The following is a 19389-nucleotide window of genomic DNA, read 5'->3' as shown; positions in this document are numbered from 1 at the left end:
TCTCCTGACTCAAAGAACATCCCTTTCTTAACCCCATATCACCTATAGCCACCACCTGTTTCTTGGGGGCAGCTGGCCAGGCTTCTCAGGGGCCACCTCACAGCCACACCAATCTGTCGTGTGCACCGTGTGCACTGACCAGCTGCCTGCACATGGCTGAGCCCAAAGCATCCGTTTCCACCTCCATCTTCTCCCTCAGCAACATCTGGTGATGTTAATCATTCCCTCTTCCTCCCTCCGGTTTGTTCTGTCGCCTTGCAGGATACCACGCTTTCCTACAGGTCCTCAGCCCACCTCCCTGGCTACCCCTTCTCAGCTTTCTTACCACTTCCTTCTCCTCTGCCTCGCCTGAGAATATTAGGACATCTCTGGGCTGTGTCACAGGTGAGGAGGTGTGACCCTGGGCGCAGCAGGCATGTGGAGCAGGAGTTAAGGACCTTGTCTTTTTTAATCCTTTGGTTGAAGCTTTAATGAGGACCAGTGCAGAACATGCACCCAAATACACAATCAAGCAAGTATTCTTCATGTACACTTCAGAGAGGCACAGGTGTTTTTTAACTTGGACAACACGGGTTTTAAAACTTGGACAACAGGAAAACTGTTTACCTGACTGAGGATGGGCAGGAGTGACGTTTACAGAAATATGCAGATAGATGAGGACAAACTGGATCATTCCAGACCTCTACGAAAAGAGCAGTGCACTGCCTGAAATTCATAGGGCATGGAGGGGCCTCTTTGAGACACTATTCGATATTCGTGTTCCTAGATGAGGAGATGATGTTTCTGGGCCTGGGCCGAGGAGGCTGGCTCACCTCAGCAGAGCCCCCCACACCCTCCCAGAGAGTGTACTTCCTTCTCCCCCAGGAGACCTCGGTCTGGGTCGGTCAGGACCCAGACCATGGTCATAGCCGCGTGAGAACCACTCCCTCCTAACATGCTGGTATTGCTTGTGGCTCTGTATAGATCTTGAAGTAAAAAGCCATTAATGCCAAACCAGTCTAACGCCTTGGCTGGCCCTGCTGCACAGCTATACCAGATGTTTCCACTCCCTGGGCTTAAGCACCTAGACAGTCTAGTTTACTTCTGAGTAGCTCTGAGGTTTTGAAGTTCACAGACAAAAGTGTTTTGCATTCAAATATTTATAATTCTACTCTAAAGATGATCCCAGACTTTAAACAGCAAATTTCAGAGCTGGAGAAACAGAAGCAAGATCTGGAAACCCGCCTGAATGAACAAACAGAAAGCATGAAAGGTAACTGAAACTGTCATGAAACCACTTCTAGAAAATGGATTCTCATGTCCAGGAAATGACAGAGAAATCATTATACCCAGGGATCTCGAACTCTGGTTCTCCAGGGGCCCAACCAGGTGACATAAATGTGAAAAGAGGGCTTTTTGGAGGGGACTGTAAGGTACACAGCATTCAGAGGTGCAGCAGCCTCCAAGCTCCATTGATTGTTGCCATGTGGGACTATTGGCCCCAGTGTCACTTGATATTCCTATTTGTAAGGAAAAGCCAGAAATCCAGATTTTTATGTGAAATGTCACAATTTTGGGATTATAGCTTGGGAAATAGTTAAACATCGTTCAGAGGGCAGCTTGGGTGGCTCAGCGGTTTAGCGCTGCCTCAGCCCAGGGCCTGATCCTGGAGATCCTGGGATCGAGTCCCATGTCGGGCTCCCTGCATGGAGCCTGCTTCTCCCTCTGCCCCTCTCTCTCTCTCTCTCTCTCTCTCTCTCTCTGTCTCTCTTGAATAAATAAATAAAATCTTAAAAAAATAAATAAACATTGTTCAGAGCAAACAAAACCTCATCCCAGGCAAGAAACAACTTAGGACTGTTGAAAAGCATGACCAAACCCAAATCAGACTGCCATATGGATCCCAAAGTCATGACAGCTCTTCTCACGACAGGAAAACTGGAAGAATTGTCTAATCAGTTGAACCGCAATCGAGAAGAGGAGGGAACACAAAGAAAGTAAGTGTTAACGTGTATGTTCTTCAAGTTCATGCTCATGTAATGCTTTTCTTTTCTGGAATTGTGGAAGATAACCAAGATATGTTAATAAGGCAAAAAAGCAAGGTGCTGATTGAGGTATATATTACCATTCAGATGTGAAAGAAAGAAACACATATGTACACACAACACACACACGCACACGGGAGAACATATAAGAATCAAAACATTGCTTGGTTCCAGGGAGGGTAATTGGATGGCTGGTACACAGGGAAGGCGAGAGAACTTACTTTTCACCGTGTACCCTCTTATTCCCTTAGAATGTTGTGCCGCACACAGGGATTGTGTGTTCAAAAAACTGATGAAATAAGATTGTGTGAGAGAGAACAGATTTTCTTATAGCAGACCATTTAGGATAAGGCTTGAAATCCATGTTCAGAGTCTTCACTGATAATCCCCTCAAATTTGCATCTTGACCAGCAGAGGGCCTGGTGCTGTGGTGGGGCCTTGCAACGAAGCTGTCTTGCTGCCAATTCACTGACATACTCACTTTGCAGAGTGATACATGGACGTCCTATGTCCTAGAGAGCATTTTTAGTCATGTGACTTTATTGGTAGGATGGGGATGAAATGAGGGCCCCAAACTGTAGGAAAGCGGTGAGACACAGTCTGGGATCTCTTTTGCAAGCTACTACTCCTCTTCTTTCTGACCCCTGACTTTTTGAGAGTCTGGTCCCCAGGCCTTTCACAAAGGAGATAATCACTGGGCTTGTGGTCATAAGGGTGTGAGTGGGCGTGGATGTCCAGGGGGAACAGTCAACATCCTTTGGCAGAATGGATGCAAGAATCTCTTAACAGGTTAGAGACACCGGTACAGTCGTGGACAATTTTATACCCAGCCAGCCCTGATCTTCACCCCCACGCCCCTGCTTCAAGGACATTGCTATTCAAGTACTATTCACGTTACACATAAATTGGCCAAAGGATTTTTCTGTCTTGAAAATAATCAGCGTTTGCTCTGACAATGAATGAGTGACTTGTCCATGATGGTCAAACGGATACCAAAATTTCCTCTTTTTCTCAGGACCATAGAGGCCCAAAATGAAATACACATCAAAGAGAAAGAGAAGCTGATCAGTAAGATTCAAGAAATGCAGGAGGCCAGCGAGCACTTGAAGAAACAATTTGAAACTGAAAGTGAAGTCAAGAGTACTTTCCGGCAGGAAGCGTCTCGTCTAACTGTGGAAAACAGGGTAAGAAGTTTTCCAACTTTTTTTTTTCAACTTGTTAATAGATGATATGTGCAGGTGTCACCAAAAGCGGGGAGGGACCACCTAAAACATATGATGAACAGCTATAGACCAAAAGCCACTTCCATCAGAGCAATCTGTGTCCCTATCTCAGCAGACAGGTGGCCTCTGATGTGGCAGCCTGCTGCCAGGGAGCCTTGGGGACTTTCACTGGCCTGACGAGGGGAGTGTCCGATAAAGCGAAGAGATGATAAGCAAAGAGATGAGCACTGTCCCATGAATGGCACCCATCGAGATGACGATGTTCTGGTCTAGAGCAAGCCTTTCCCTATTAAAGGGACATGTTTTGGGGCTATGCCCTCCCTACAATTTTTCTAGTCAAAATGTTCCTCTATGAAGTGACCATGATGGCAGATGACAAATGTTTTAAAACATTAAAGTCTTCGTCAAATTGTAAATGCCCTTGTCAAAATGAAACCGGTCGAGTCTAAGTCAGGCCCCAGCAATTCTTTTGGAATATTTTTGGTGCGTGAAGCACCACAGTGGTAGATGGGTCACTTTCCTGGGAGTTGGACATGCTCAGACTCCCTCCTGGCCTGGCGACCTCCAAGACTGTAACCGGAAAAGGACTCCCCAGGGCAATGGTCAGCAGCCTGGACAGGCCCACAGGCCTTAACACTCTGTTGTCAGGGTGCCCCATTTCTTGTCTCACAGGAAAACCATGATAGGGTAAAATCATATCTTGTAGTATCAGGATTTAACTTTAAACGGGTAATTATATCCAAAGGAATCCAAAGAGTTTAACATTGAATAGAAAGTAACACAATTCCAGTCAGGGAGACCTAGATAATAAACATATTTTTCTGAGGGGGCTACAACTTCCTTGGAGAATGGCCTCCTCAGGTCACACCAGATAAGCAACTGCCTGCTGAACTTGTGTGAGAGGCTGTCCTGCCTTCTGCACTGGTGCCTACGTGTAGGTCCCTGGAGTCTCAGCTGGAGCCAGTCGTAAGGGAGGAGGTAGGTAGGTGGCTCATGTATGTTGCACATCTTGTCCCATGTGAACATTTGCTCTCTCACCATGAGCATGTGGCTCTAGGTTTTGTCAGTCCCTGAGTTGTGTGGGATTCATGTGTTGGTTTCTGATGCTCCAGTGTCAGAGGAAGGTGCAGTGCAGTCCCATCCAGTGCCTTTCCTCAGGAGCCCCTCTGTGTGTATGGCTCTGTTCCCAGGCGGGACGAGGCAATGCTGCTGCTTCCACCATGCGCTTAGCTGGGGAACAATCATAGCAACGTGTTCATTCTAACCGAGTATTCCCAACCCAGTGAGTGACCTCAGTGTCATAAATGAACAGGTTAATACATAACAAAAGAATATAATTTCTGTATATTAGGTGGTGGATGCTACCCACAAATGAGACTTACCTGTGTTAGTTTCTAAGATCTACCTTAACAATTACCACAAACTGGGTGGCTTAAAACAACAAAAATTTGTTCTCTCACAGTTGTGAAAAACAGAAGTCCAAATTCAAGGGGACAGCAGGGCCACACTCCTCCAAAATCTCTAGGGGAGAATCCTGCCTTGCTTCTTCCAGCTGCTGGTGGCTCCCACACCCCTTCATTTGTGGCAACATAACCCCAACCTCTGCCTGTGTCTTCATATGGCTGTGTCTCTCTCTGTCCTTTTCTGTCTATTAGAAGGAGACTAGATTTAGGATCCATCCCAATCCAGTATGATCTAATATTGATCCTTAGTTTAATTGCAACTCTAAAGACTCTATTTCTTTTTTTTAATTTTTATTTATTTATGATAGTCACAGAGAGAGAGAGAGAGAGAGAGAGAGAGAGGCAGAGACACAGGCAGAGGGAGAAGCAGGCTCCATGCACCGGGAGCCCGACGTGGGATTTGATCCCAGGTCTCCAGGATCGCGCCCTGGGCCAAAGGCAGGCGCCAAACCGCTGCGCCACCCAGGGATCCCTAAAGACTCTATTTCTAAATAAGTTCACATTCTAGGGTTTTAGGTAGACATGAATTTTTGAGGAGACACTATTTGAACCACTACATAATTTTGGAGTCAAAGAAAAAATCCTTATTAAAAAAGGGAAAAAATTAAAAAAAATTTAAAAAAAGGGAAAAAATAGTGATCATCTCACCATTTATCAAAGAAATTCAAAATTAAAACTACATGTTATTGTTGCCCTTCAAGTTATAGAGATCTTATGGTGCCGGTGAAAATACCTGGCAGTGGGCACTGTCACACATGGTCTCCAGGGATAGCAATTGGCATTAACTTTCTCAGAGGTAATGTGGAGGCAAATAATATGAACCTTTGGATTCACATTCTTTTTGACTCAGTAATGCAATTTCTAATATCTTATTATCCTAAGTAATTAGATCTAGGAACAAAGATTTTTGTTCAGAGTGGCCATCACAGTAAAAAAATGCATGTCCAACAGTAGTGGGTAGAACAAGTTGTTGTATATCATATGACTTAGGTATTAAAATGACAGCTTGCGTATATTATCAATGACATGGGAATGTGTCCTCAGTATAATGAGAAAAATATAGAATTGAAAACTTCATATGCAGTATGATCACAATTCTATAAAATGTGCAGGTGCCAGATTAGAAAAGAAAGAAAGGAATGAAATCAAAATGTGAACAGTGGTTTCCTCCAGGTTCTTGTTGACTGGTAACTTTTATTTTTAGATGTATTTTAGGATGGACTGAGACAAGAGGGAAGAAACTGAAGTTCCTAACATGTTTAGCCAGAGACCCAGAATTGTAGCAGAGGAGAGGTGGCCAAAGAGTGGAAACAGCACAGTCTCCCTTGGCACCAAGAGTCCCCAGAGAGCCCGTGGCTGTAGTGGCTGTGCGTGGGACACTGTGGGATGAGAAGCCTGAATCCTTTCTGAGTCAAAGCCCTTGGAATTCAGAAAGAACCTAAACACTCTACCCTTTCTAAGAAATATTTGTAGGCATCCGGGACTCTGCTGGTTCTTGAGCCAAATTTAGCATGGGCAGGGCCACCCCTTTATCATGAAGGAAATGCAAAACCAGGACCCAAATCTCTAAAGTTTCTCTGCCTCAAGCTTCTGATATCCAGAGAACCCATTTTCACACATTCATATTTTTCAATTCTCTCTGACAGGCATTAATTTAAGGGAAAAATAGATCAAGATCAATATTGCATATCCATACAGTAGGATATTATTCAGTCACAACAAGGAATGAAGTCCTGATGCATGCTTGAAACTGATGAGCCTTGAAAACATTATACTAAGTGAAAGAAGCCAGACCCAAAAGGCCACATATTGTATGATTCCCCTTATGTTCAGTGTCCAGAAGAAGCAAATAATAACGAGTCAGAAAGTAGATTGGTGATTATCAAGGACAGGAGGGGACTAGGGAAATGTTACAGGTTTCTTTCTGGTGTGACAAAAGTGTTCCAGAATTAGATGATGGTGATGGTTGCCATCGTATAGCTGACTTTAGAAAAGCACTGAGTGTACACTTCAAATGAGTGAATTGCACGGTATATGAATTATAGCTTAATAAAGCTGTTACCAAAACACAGATTGATGCTTCTAAGCTAATGTCTTTGTTTGTTTTGAATCTGTAGGATCTTGAAGAAGAGTTAGACATGAAGGACAGAGTGATTAAGAAGCTACAAGATCAAGTCAAGACTCTAACCAAGACGATTGAAAAGGGTAGGAAAAATAACATTCTCTTTCCTACCTTTTGAACTGTTGGCTAAGGGTAGCACACATTGTTTGTTTCCTGATGTGGCCCAGAGTCTCTGAAACTCAAAGGAATAATTCTCAACTGGGGAATGTGGGGGATGGGTTGGGGCTCAGTGATGGGCTAATGGAAAGATCTTTTGGCCAGAGGATAACTCACCAGCCCTCAGATAATTCCATATGCACTCATGTCATCTTAAGGGATGCCCTGTAATGAATACTTTTAATCTCTTCTGTGATTAACTCTCTCCTTTTAAAAATGAAACTGTGAACAAGTTTCAAATATAACTGCTTTGAAAGTCTCTTCCTCTCCCAGTTACATAGGATCAATATCTCCATTTCTATTAGAAGAGAGAAGAGATCTAAGAAGATAGACAGTAGTCCTGAACATGGACTGAACTTCACACTTTGAATGCCCTCATGAGCTCCTAAGAAAAGGACCCCATGCCTTTCTTTCCCTTGGCTGTTACTGAATCAGTGAACTTAGCGGACTTCTCTCTTCTACGCTCTTGATTCTTATTGCATATTGCTTCCTCTTCCTCCCAATCTGGATCACTAAGGCTGTATCTCCAACTGTCTGCTCCTTTTTCTGCATTCATTTCTTTGAAGAGCTCCTTTATTGGTATTTATTCCACTCTCACTTCAATCTCAAAATATCCACCACCAACATGAGGATCCTTCTCCTTCAATAATTAATGATAAATGTCAGTCTGCCTCATGAGGGCAAGGACCATGTCTGTCCTTCCCAAGCCCCCATAGTGTCCCCATTGGAATGGATGGATGAACCACCATCTCAACACACGGACTTCCAAAATCTACCTTCCACCTCTCACCTCTTTTCCTGAGTCCTGGCTCCTTTTTGCCTCCAAAATACTTTCTTTGCCTTTCTATTACCTCTTCCAACCCCACGTGTCTAAAGTGGAATACATCAGCTTCCCTTCCTATATTAGTTATCTATTGTCATATAACAAACTATCTTGAAATTTAGCAACTTAAAACAATGCATACTTAGCAACACACAGATTCTGAGAGTCAAGAATGTGGGAGCAACTTAGCTGTGTGGTTCTCTGAGCACCATCAAGTCGTCAGTAGGGACACAGTCACCTCAGGGCTTAGTGGGTTGTGGCATCTGCTTCCAGGCTCAGCCACATGACTCTTGGTAGGAAGCCAACATCTTTTGAACTCTCCATAGGTGCCGTTCACTTCCAGAGTCCCTGCAAGAAACAAGTCCAGATACAAGTCACCACATTCAAGAATACCCAAAGTGTAATGTCCTTATCAGATGTGTCTGCTTTATTTGTTGTTCATCCAGGTCCAGATGCAGGGTACCAATCAGACATCATGCTTACCATAAACAGTATTGCTTAGTAAAACGGTTGACCTTCTACCTTTATTAGTCTCCAAGAGAAAAGAGCTAGTATGTTAGCAGGAAAAAAAATTTTTTTTTTTTAAGCAGGAGAAATTCTTATAGAGTAATAAGGAAGTTCTGTTAACTCGCTACCTGTGCCACCTTCTTTTTCACCCACCAGACCCTACTCACCCTTCTCGGCCCAACTACTGTGCTGCCTCCTTGACTTGTTAAGAGTTCCAGCCACTTCTGTGTGAATTCTTACAGCCCCTGTATTAATTTCTTATGGCTGCTGTAACAAATCAACATAAAATTAGTGGCTTAACACAACACAGATTTGTTATCTTACAGTTCTGGAGGCCAGAAGTCCAATACGGTTTTCACAGAGTTAAAAATCAGTATGTCAGCAGGGCTGTGTTCCTTCTGGAGGCTTTTGGGGAGAGTCTTTTCACTTGTCTTTCCAGCTTCTAGAGCCCACCCACATTTCTTGGCTTATGCGTCCCTTCCTCTCTCTTCCAGCTCAACAGTATAACATCTTCAAAATCTTTCTGACTCTTGGGATGCCTGGGTGGCTCAGTGGTTGAGCATCTGCGTTTGGCTCAGGGCATGATCCCGGAGTCCCAGGATCGAGTCCCACATCGGGGTCCCTGCATGGAGCCTGCTTCTCCCTCTGCCTATGTCTCTGCCTCTCTCTGTGTGTCTCTCATGAATAAATAAAAATCTTTATAAAAAAAAAATCTTTGACTCCTAACCTCTGTTTCTGTCATTATATCTCAGAGTGGACATGAATCTTTGGCGACCAGAGGGCAGACTCTGGCCCACCCAAAGATGTCCACATCCCAATCCCCAGCACTTATACAGCAAAGGAGATTTTGCCAATGTGATTAAATTAAGGATCTTGCGATGGAGGAGATTACCCAGGCTTATTAGGTAGACCCAGTACAATCATAAGGGACCTTATAAAGAGTGGCAGGAGTGCCAGCATGAAAGAAGGCGATGTGACAATGGAAGCAGAAAGAGAGGGGGCCATGGTGATAGAAGCAGAGGTCAGAGTGATGTGGCCACAAGCCGGGGGATTTGGGCAGCCTCTGGAAGCTGAAAAAGGCAAGAAACGATTCTCCCCTAGAGCTTCCAGAACTCAGCTCTACTGACACTTTGATTTCAGTCCTTCATGTGAGATCCATTTCAGTCTTCTGAGCTCCTGCACTGTAAGATGGGAAAATCTATGGTATCATAAGTCACCAAGTTTGTGGTAACTTGTTAAAGCACATAGGAAACTAATACAGCCCCCTTAGGATCCTGCAGTTTAGTACTTTTCTCACCAACTGTTTCATAATCTTGTTTCCTTGACTGTGGCATCAGTATCATGAAAACAGAAGCAGTATCTTGGCTTGCTTTCTCCACACTGTGCTGGATTCACACCAGCACTCATCAGGATCCCTTCAAGGATAACTTCACCTTTTTGGCAGCAGCTTTACTCATTGATATACTCGCAAATATGAATCACTACCAGAGGAATTCTTCAGGATTAATAAAGTTTCCATATACCTGAAAGCCACAAGCGTTCATGTGCCAGCCAGCTGGAATGGGGTGGGAAGACAGCATAGTCTCATTATAAAGCCTATGAAAGCTGTTTCTGTGAATTTAGCTGATTTTTTGCCTCTGCCTACAGGCAATGATGTGCACTTGTCCTCAGGACCTAAGGAGTACCTTGGAATGCTGGAATACAAGACAGAAGATGAGGAGAAGCTCATTCAAAACCTCATTCTTGGTAGTGAGACCCGGAACTCTGAATGTTTGTCTGTCAGTCATTGCTACTGTCCTGGGTGGGGCGGTAGCTTCTCTTCCTCCACTGCTGCTTCTCCTAGCCCAGATCTTCTCAACCTCCGCACTAGTGACCAGATCATTCGTTGTTGGGGTTGGGGGGGGCGATGGCTATGCACTGTAGGATATTAAGTAGTGTCCTTGACTTCTACCCTCTAGAAACCAGTAACAACCTCTAGTCATGACAATAAAAACCATCTCCAGACGCTGCCAAACATCCCAAGGGAGCCAGAATTGCCCTCAGTTAAGAAGTGCTGCCCTAACCCCTTCCAGAGTCTGATCATAGAACCCAGATAGGAGACACATCCTCTCATTTTTGTGTCTTAGCACAGGAGCTATGGTGGAAGTAACTGTGACTCCTTGTTCCATTTGACTTCTGTTGAGAATTTTATTTGCGGGCAATATGATGGGGGCTTCCCAGCCACTCCTACAGTGATGTTCTAGTGTACACACAAGGGTTGGTGGTCTCAGAGCCAATCTTACTAGACTATACCATGAAAATCACATGGTTTTCCAGTGGCAGAGAGAAAAGCTGCCTTTCTATCAGCTGGTCTCAAGATCTTAAAGCAGCAAAACAATGTGGAGCCTAACTTCCTCCTCTTCTAAGTGACCCCCTCCAGAGCACATGAGCACCTGTACCCTGTCCTTTCTACCCTCACTGGTGCACACCCATGGGGACTCTCCATTCCCCTGGTTTATGCAGCTGTGGGGAGGTTTGCTTACCTTAGTCCATTCTATGAAGTTTACCCCTCCTCCCCCTGCCATTCTCTTCTCCTTGAGGCCAGTGAGGCCTCCTCTGCAGGGCTATTAATGTATCTGTTTTCCTGATTCAAGGCAGGTGCATGTGATCACTGAGATCATATCCCTCATCATAGAGGCTGGAGTCAAGTGCATGGACTTGGGGTTTCTCCCTTACATTGGAGGTCTGAAATCCAGGGTCTCCATGCTAGGGAGAAGCACGAACTCCAACTAAAATTCAACCTTTTAAAAAAAGACAAAGTACTGTGCAAATGAGAAGTAAGAGGATCAGATGGTGCCGGTATATTTTTGCCAGGAAGAGCTAGACTAAATTCCTGAAAGAGTAAAGGCATCCCTAGGCACTCAGGTGTGCATCATGACAGGAAAGCAAATAAGCCCTGTCCTATGGTCAGAGGCTCCTTATGGGGAGAGCTCACGATGAGCTCATCAACCCTTTCTGTACCAGACCTGAAGCCTCGTGGTGTGGTGGTGAACATGATCCCAGGACTGCCAGCTCACATCCTGTTCATGTGTGTGCGCTACGCAGACTCCCTCAACGACGCCGGCATGCTCAAGTCCCTTATGAACAGCGCCATCAACGGCATCAAGCAGGTGGTTAAGGTAGGAATGCCTTTGATACTGGCCCTCGGTATTTTGGTTGCTTTCAGAACCCCTTAAGGATTCATCCTTGGCGCACCTCTGGTCTTCAGTGAAGCACGAGATACCTCAGACTAGGCTCAGTCAAAGAAGCCAAGCTGTTTGGAAGAAACAAGTTTGGTTAGGGATTCCCAAGGCTACAGATAGGCCAACAGAACTCAGAGCCTTACCTTGAAGACCACAACCTGGTAGCCATGACCCCCATCGCTCCTACCCCTTCAGGGTGTGAGATGCTGGGCCATGAGGATTCATTATTCGTCAGGAGTCAGGAGTAGAAAATTAACATTTGTCTGGTGTTGAGTGTTTTCTGGTAGCTATTTTCATGAGAGCCACCAGAGTGCCCTTGGAAAGGGCCCGCAGAAATTGATGTTTTCCCTGCCCATAATTTCACAAGATGGGTTTCCTTAGGGCATGCGTGCATTGTGCCCCAGGCCACAGGCACACAGCGTTTGCCTCATCTTGCTGCTCTGGAACGTATAAATATTTAGAAAGTAAAAGATGCACAGCGTGCAGAGTATAAATCCTTTCCCACCACCATCTCCCATCCTGGCTTCCCCAGTGACTCCCTGCCCTCTGCCTTTGTGGGGGTCCGGGACCTGACCCTCCAGCACACAGCACACTGACCTCCCCACTCCAGCACACAGCACACTAAAGCAGCCCCCACATATCGTGTAGTCTCTCTGCATTTCCGACCCTACCCCGCGCCCCAACTGCCAGGGGGCTTGCTTACTCTGGCAGGCTCCACCGGGTCCTGCCATCTGGCTTCCACCCCTGTCACTCCACAGAAAGATAACCAGACATTCCTCCTGCTAAATCCAAGGGTTTTTCCTTAATTTTTGTCCTTCTCTAATGGACTGAAGCATTAGGCACGCTTCTTTGAAACTCTCCTGCTGCGTTCCTCAAGCCCCAGGACTTTCCCAGTTTTCCCCTTACCTCTGACCACCAGGCCTCTACCTTCTCTGTTCCTCTTCCTGCAGCCCCACAGCAGGGCTGTTCTCCCCAGTGGAGTCCTGGATTCCGAGCTCTTGTCTCTGCACCTCTTTCCTTCAAGGACAGCATTCTCCCCCCTTCTCAGGAGACTTTCTCAGCTGCCCTCTCTTGCCAGTGTCTTTCCACCCTCTGAGCTCTGGTATAACCCATGTACAGGTGCTCAGCCACCTGTTTCATCATGTCCCCTGGATATCATGTTATCAGTGACATTCCTCCTGGTCACAATGTGAACTCTGGGCTCATCTTTACCAGGCATTCCCGCAGTGCCTGCCTCAAGTTTCATAATAGGTGACATAACTTCTACAGAAATACTTTGCAAACCAGATCCTGCTAAATAAATGTAAGAGCTCATTGTTACACTATATACGTAATAAAACCTTTGGTGAATAAAAGAATTCACTTTGGTCAAAAGCCACCAGCTAACCCAAACAGGTAAGATACATCTGTTTTTGGCTCAAAGGTACCAGTAGTCATCAAATCCAACTCTTATCTTTTTTTTTTTTTCTTTTTTTAAGGAACATTTAGAAGACTTTGAGATGCTATCTTTTTGGCTTTCCAATACATGTCATTTTCTCAACTGCCTGAGGCAGTACAGTGGAGAAGAGGTACGGACATTTGCCTGCTGTGTGTTCTGTGCTGACTGCTGGTCTAGAACTTCCTTGTTAGCCAGAGCTCACCACAGGGAGTGGGGACATGCCTGGCTCCAGGGGCAGCCTCTGCTCCAGAGGGCTTCCTGGTTTCCTTCTTAGCCAGGAGGCCAACTTCACATCACTGTTGGACAGAAGTCACAGTCAGAAGACTTACGGAAAGAGGCCTGGACCATGGGCATGATACTAGGCCTCAGTTTCCCTTGAGTTTTAAATCAGTGAGGTAGGGGAGCCTGGGTGTCTTAGTCAGTTAAGCATCTGCCTTTGGTTCTTCAGAGCTCTTCTCTCTGCAGGATTCCAATCATTCCTCCACAATCTGTATGTCCTTTGCCATTCTGACTCTGCTCCCAAGGGGCTAGCATCATAAAGGAATCCTCCCTCTTCAAATACCCACAGAACAAAATGTCATTGACCTGAAATAACAAAGTAGCTTTTAGGATTTTCACTGCCCTCCCAAATGTTTGTACCGTTAATGGTCCCACCAGCAGTGCAGGAAGTTTCCAGCGTCATACCTTCATCAACACTTGATATTGAAGTCATCTTAATTATTTACCAATCTCATTGCTATAAAATGGTACTGTGTTGACTTAAATTGCAATTATCTGATCACTAATGAGATCAGGAATCACTCCATGTAGGGGCACATACGTGGCTCAGTTGGTTGAGCATCAGACTCTTGGTTTCTACTCAGGTCTTGATCTCAGGGTCAAGAGATTGAGCCTACATAGGGCTCCGTGCTCAGCAGGGAGTCTGCTGGAGATTCTCTGTCTCTCTCTCTGCCCTTAACCCTGCTCATTCACACACACACACTTTCTCTAAAATAAATAAATCTTAAGAAAAAAAAAAAAGGAATCACTCCATGTGCTCACTGATCATTTGGGTTTCTGTTCAAATTGCCTACTGACGTCAGTTCTCCATTTTTTTAGAAGCTATTTTTTTAAAAGATTTTATTTATTTATTCATGAGAGACAGAGAGAGAGAGAGGCAGAGACACAGGCAGAGGGAGAAGCAGGCTCCCCACAAGGAGTGCAATGCAAGACTTGATCCTGGACATCAGGATCACACCCTGAGCCAAAAGCAAGGTGCTCAACTGCTGAGCCACCCAGGTATCCCTTGACTTTTTTTTTTTCTTATTGATTCATAGGAGATATTTACATATCACGGATAAACTGTGGCTTGTCTTATAATTTTCTTTATGGGGTATGTTATGCACAATTTCTGAACTGTGGTGTATCAATCCTATTCATTTATGATGTGTGTTTTAGTGTCTTGTTCAGGAAATTCTTCCCTGCCCTGAGATCATGAACTTATTCTCTTACTTTCTTCTGAACCTCTATAATTCAAATTTAGAGCTCACAATTATGTTTTTATCTATCCAGAATTGGTGTGATTATTTATTCCATTATGTGTGAGATAATGATTTCATATCTTCTTCCGGGTGGCTAGCCAATTGTCCCAAAAAAGGAAAAGTAAAACTAAATATAGAAGCAACTCTACTAGTACTATAGAACAAAAGGAGAAATAAGTAAAGAAAATCCAACTTTTAACTAAAAGGAATACCAAAAGAAGCAGGGGGCACAGCCCAGTCCATTTAAGACAAACCGGTATGTGTGAGACATTAATGAAAGAGGATATTATTCAATACCATTTATTTGCCCCCCCCCATGTACTTTTCCCAGTCATGTTTTTTCAATTACTATATTTTCGTTTATATTTCAATGGTGCTTTTTCACCTCTGCCTCTTATCATTACATGCTCTTCTTAATGCTCTCTTTTTCTTTTATTGCTTTGAACATGTTGAACCTACTGTATTAGTCTGATTGGGCTGTTATAACGAAATATCACAGACTACAAAGCTTTTAAACTACAGAAATTTATTTTCTCACAGTTCTAGAGGCCTGAAGTCTGAGACCAGGGTGCCAGCATGGCTGGTTCCTGGTGAGAGTTTTCTTCCTGGCTTGTGGATGGCTGCCTTCTCGCTGTGCCCTCACACCGCCTTGGTGCATGGGTGTGGAAAGAGATTGAGCACTCTGTGTCTCTTAATAAAGGGACACGAATCCTGACAGATTAGAGCTTCACACTTAGGACCTCTTTTGATCTGAATTACTTTATTACAGGCCCCTTCTCCAAATACAGCTACACTGGAGGTGAGGGCTCCAACATATGAATTTGGGAGCATCATGAACATTTAGTCCATAACACACATTTTAAAAAATTTCAGATTGATCAATGTTCTATAATCATTAAGTCATGAATCTCATGCATTGCACCAACTGACCTCTTACAGCTCTTTGTTTCTGTAGGTGCTTCGTAGGGTGTTTTGATGAGCTTCCATGGGAGTTGTCTTCCACTGTATTCTGTAGGTGCTGGGGGCACATATTTGTAGGGTAAAGAGGCAGTACAGTGACAGTTGCTTATAGAAAATAAGTGGCACCACCAACATGCAGAATTCATTTGAGACATTAGGCTTTAAAGTATAAGAGCTGATTAGAACATCATTAGTAGAGATAGTATTTTAATTTCCTACATGTCTATATCATTCTAATATTTATATGCTCACATTACTTTCAGGAATTCATGAAGCTCAATAGTCCAAATCAGAATAAGAATTGCTTGAACAACTTTGACCTTTCAGAATACAGACAGATTCTTAGTGATGTGGCTATACGAATATATCATCGGTTCATTGTTGTAATGGAAAACAACATTCAGCCAATAATAGGTAAGAAAAGAATAGATGACCAAAAAATATTTACGGTAGCACTGAGACCTTAAGAAAGTAAATAAAAAAAAAAAATAAAAAATAAATTAAAAAAGAAAGTAAATCCAGTATAAGGAATGTTTACAAAGAATATAATTTTAAAACCAGAAAAACTTAATTGTGTGAATGTCTACTTTTTAATTCTTTTTAACTGCTTGAAATGACTGCTTTATAAAAGTACATGGTTCATAGGGATGCCTGGGTGGCTCAGTGGTTGAGCGTCTGCCTTTGGCTCAGGGTGTGATCCTGGGATCCAGGATTGAGTCCTGCATCAGGCTCCTTGGGGGGGGGGGGGGGGGAAGGGGCCGCGGGGGCCTGCTTCTCTTCTGCTTGTGTCTCTGCCTTTCTCTGTCTCTCATGAATAAATAAATAAAATCTTTTTTAGAAAAAAGTACATGACTCATAGTTTCCTACCTGTAAGGCTGATTCACCCTGAAGGGAAAGACTGGTGAGACCTGCTACTACTTATGTAGCTAATCTTAGGTCATGACTAAGTGTGTTTGAAATCTTAAAGTCCCCCTCAAATTCTTGTATACTTTCTTCAATTTTCTGAAGTTTAAGTACTTCAGGCTTTAAATGGTCCCAGACCATGAGTTATGATGTTAACCTGCTCCCTTTCCTGTGAAGTTGAAAGAAGAGGCGCTCCAAGCCTCCAAGCAGAGCTGCTGCCCTGTCCTAAGCAGCCCTGCCTTCCAGCCACCTCCTGCCCCACAAGCTCCCCAGTCCTGGATCCTCTCTCCCTGTCACAGCCGAGGCCCCTGCTAACCCTCACGGAAAATGTCCCACCTTAGAACAGACCCAAGAGAGCAATGGAAAATGTCCTCTGGTTGTCTCCACTGTGTGTGCAAGAAATGCTTGTGTTTTCCTGTCTTAGTGCCCGGCATGCTGGAGTACGAGAGCCTGCAGGGCATTTCTGGCCTGAAGCCCACAGGCTTCCGGAAGCGCTCGTCTAGCATAGACGACACGGACGCCTACACCATGACCTCCGTCCTGCAGCAGCTGAGCTACTTCTACAGCACCATGTGCCAGAACGGCCTGGACCCCGAGCTGGTGCGGCAGGCCGTGAAGCAGCTCTTCTTCTTGATCGGGGCAGTCACCCTGAACAGCCTCTTCCTGCGCAAGGACATGTGCTCCTGCAGGAAAGGGATGCAGATCAGGTAAGGCCCAGGCCGGGGGCCGCGGGGAAGAATGCTCTTGACCTCCAGGGCCGCAGGCTGAGCCTCTGCACGGGCCGCGCTGCCAGGGTGCGGGGCCAGAGGCCTCTCAGGCCAGGACGATGAAGTCGCCAACAGGTGCTGCAGAGAAGAGCGACCAACGATCCTCGCGGACAAGTTAAGCCCAAGAGCTGTGCACTGAGTGATTTAACAGGGAGAAGGGCATTCCAGGCAAGGGGAAACGAGACGGGCAAAGGCACGTGGGGGAGCTGAGTGGGGTGCCCCCCTCCGGCTGTAGTAGGAAGCTCTGTCTGGATCAAGCAGAGATTTGCTTGGGGAGCAGCAGGACCAATGTCCCCAGGACATGATGAGCCACACTTTTGGAGTGTGTCAACTTTTCTTGATCTCTTGGTTGGGGAAACACAAGCCCTGAGCTATCGTAAGAGTTAACGCTGCCACGTGACTAGGAAAAGACCATATATTTAAGATTTTGGTAATTTGAACAGGGATTTGATACCTGCGCGTGGCATGAGAAGCTGAGGTCATGTTGATGACAGTGATGTAAGGGGAGATGGCAAAGTACCTTAAACCAAAAGATAAACGAGGCATCCATTAAACCGTTTTAGCAATAATGAAGTTTGGAGTTGGACATCCCCACCACCAGGCTGGCGAATCCCAGGACACCAGGTTGTGGTTTTCAGATAAGAAGGAGTATTCTGAAGGGCTGGCCTTTGTGGATCTTTTTCTCATCCTTGAGAAAAGAAAGAATTTTATTTATTTCACAAGCTCCAAGCAGAAAGCCCTGTAGGCCTCTGAGGTAGGATTCAACCCTATTCAAAGTAAACCCGTAAACCTCAATGTGCCATTTGAGCCTTGACTAAGGCAATTCTCATTCCTTCTGTGGGTCTCCACAAGGGAGGATGGTCATGAGCAGGACACACGCCTCTAGGTCCTATGACAGCTGCCCAGGGGATAGGCCACATCTGTCCCCATAGGTGTTCAGCGCCGCCTTCTTTCACCAACTGAAAGTGGTCATCCGAGAAGTAATCCCCTTACACTGTGTTGCTCTGAGTAGCACATGAATTTGACAGAGATTTGTTCACTCAGATATTTATTAAGCTCCTGACATAAGCAAGGTCCATAAGGATTTGAGGTGGCTTTACAATGAAAAACAAGCCATGAAATAATAAGACATGAATACAAGTAGGAAATCAAGACCAAAGGGGGAAAAAATCATAAACACTGGACAGAGTGGCTTGAAAACTGTTTCTGGGCTTTCTGGCTGGCAGGACAGAATGCCAGACATTGTCAGCAACCTGGTCTTGTTGAGTCTGGTGAGCCAGGTATTCCCAGGGAAGAAAGAGATAAATACTGTCCTAATTACTTTTTTGTCCCTAGTCATGAATTATAAAAATAAGATTTTTAAAAAGATTTATTTATTTATTTATTCATGAGAGAGAGAGAGAGAGAGAGGCAGAGACAACAGGCAGAGGGAGAAGCAGGCTCCATGCAGTGAGCCTGATGTGGGACTCGATCCCGGGACTCCAGGATCATACCTTGGGCTGAAGGCAGCGCTAAACCACTGAGCCACCCAGGGATCCCTAAAAATAAGATTTCATGGGGAACTTTATCCCACAGTCTCTGCAGTAGCATTTTTACAGCAAGTTTCACTGCAGCTGTTTTGCTCAGTGATCTTTGATAAAAGCCCCCATAGGGTGACAGTTCTGTCAGGAACCAGAATAATGTGGCCCAAGGATATAACACTGCTTGCTGGACTAAGGGAACTAGAGAAGAACATGAAAGGCATTGATTTGGGCCTGAAAGGACAGATAGAATTTTAGGAGATGCAGACTTGGAGGAATGAGCACAAGCCTCAGTGAAGGAAAACTGATGGAGTTGAATGGAATGCCAGGGGGGTTCCAAAGAAAAAGTGGAATGCCAGCGTGAGCAAGGCGCACTCTAGTCTCTCAGCAGTCATAGCCACCACAGATTGGATTTTTTCCAAGAAGGCTTTAAACTTGGAATTCAATTTCTTTAATAGTCATAGGACTATTCAGGTTACATATCTCATCTTAGATGAGTTTTTTTTTTTTTTAAGGAATCAGCGTACTTCATCTAGTTGTTGAGTTTGTGTGTAGAACTATTAATGATATTTTCTTATTATTTTACTTTCTGCAGAATTTGCAGTGATATCCCTCCACTTACATTCCTATATTGGTAATCTGTGTCTTCTCTTTTTATCTTGATCCATCTTGCTAGAGATTTATCAATTTTACTGATGCTTTCAAATAACCAGTTTTTGCTTTCCCTGATTTTTCTCTATTT

The 19389-nt window shown here is 44.6% G+C and overlaps 1 protein-coding gene across 1 annotated transcript in view; it reads left to right on the top strand.

Moving 5' to 3' along the window:
- The window catches only part of MYO5C (myosin VC), a 94743-nt gene that overhangs the window by 64657 nt on the left and 10697 nt on the right, over window positions 1–19389 (top strand). The window contains exons 30-38 of the mRNA XM_038580442.1: window positions 1159–1252; window positions 1913–1976; window positions 3040–3208; window positions 6828–6915; window positions 9966–10064; window positions 11322–11476; window positions 13018–13107; window positions 15721–15871; window positions 16785–17067. Of these exons, the coding sequence (XP_038436370.1) occupies window positions 1159–1252; window positions 1913–1976; window positions 3040–3208; window positions 6828–6915; window positions 9966–10064; window positions 11322–11476; window positions 13018–13107; window positions 15721–15871; window positions 16785–17067 (1193 nt within the window). The remainder of the gene's footprint in view (window positions 1–1158; window positions 1253–1912; window positions 1977–3039; window positions 3209–6827; window positions 6916–9965; window positions 10065–11321; window positions 11477–13017; window positions 13108–15720; window positions 15872–16784; window positions 17068–19389) is intronic.

Source organism: Canis lupus, chromosome 30 (assembly GCF_011100685.1).
Source record: "Canis lupus familiaris isolate Mischka breed German Shepherd chromosome 30, alternate assembly UU_Cfam_GSD_1.0, whole genome shotgun sequence".
NCBI classification, from domain to species: Eukaryota; Metazoa; Chordata; class Mammalia; order Carnivora; family Canidae; genus Canis; species Canis lupus.
This window is presented reverse-complemented; position numbering and strand designations above follow the sequence as displayed.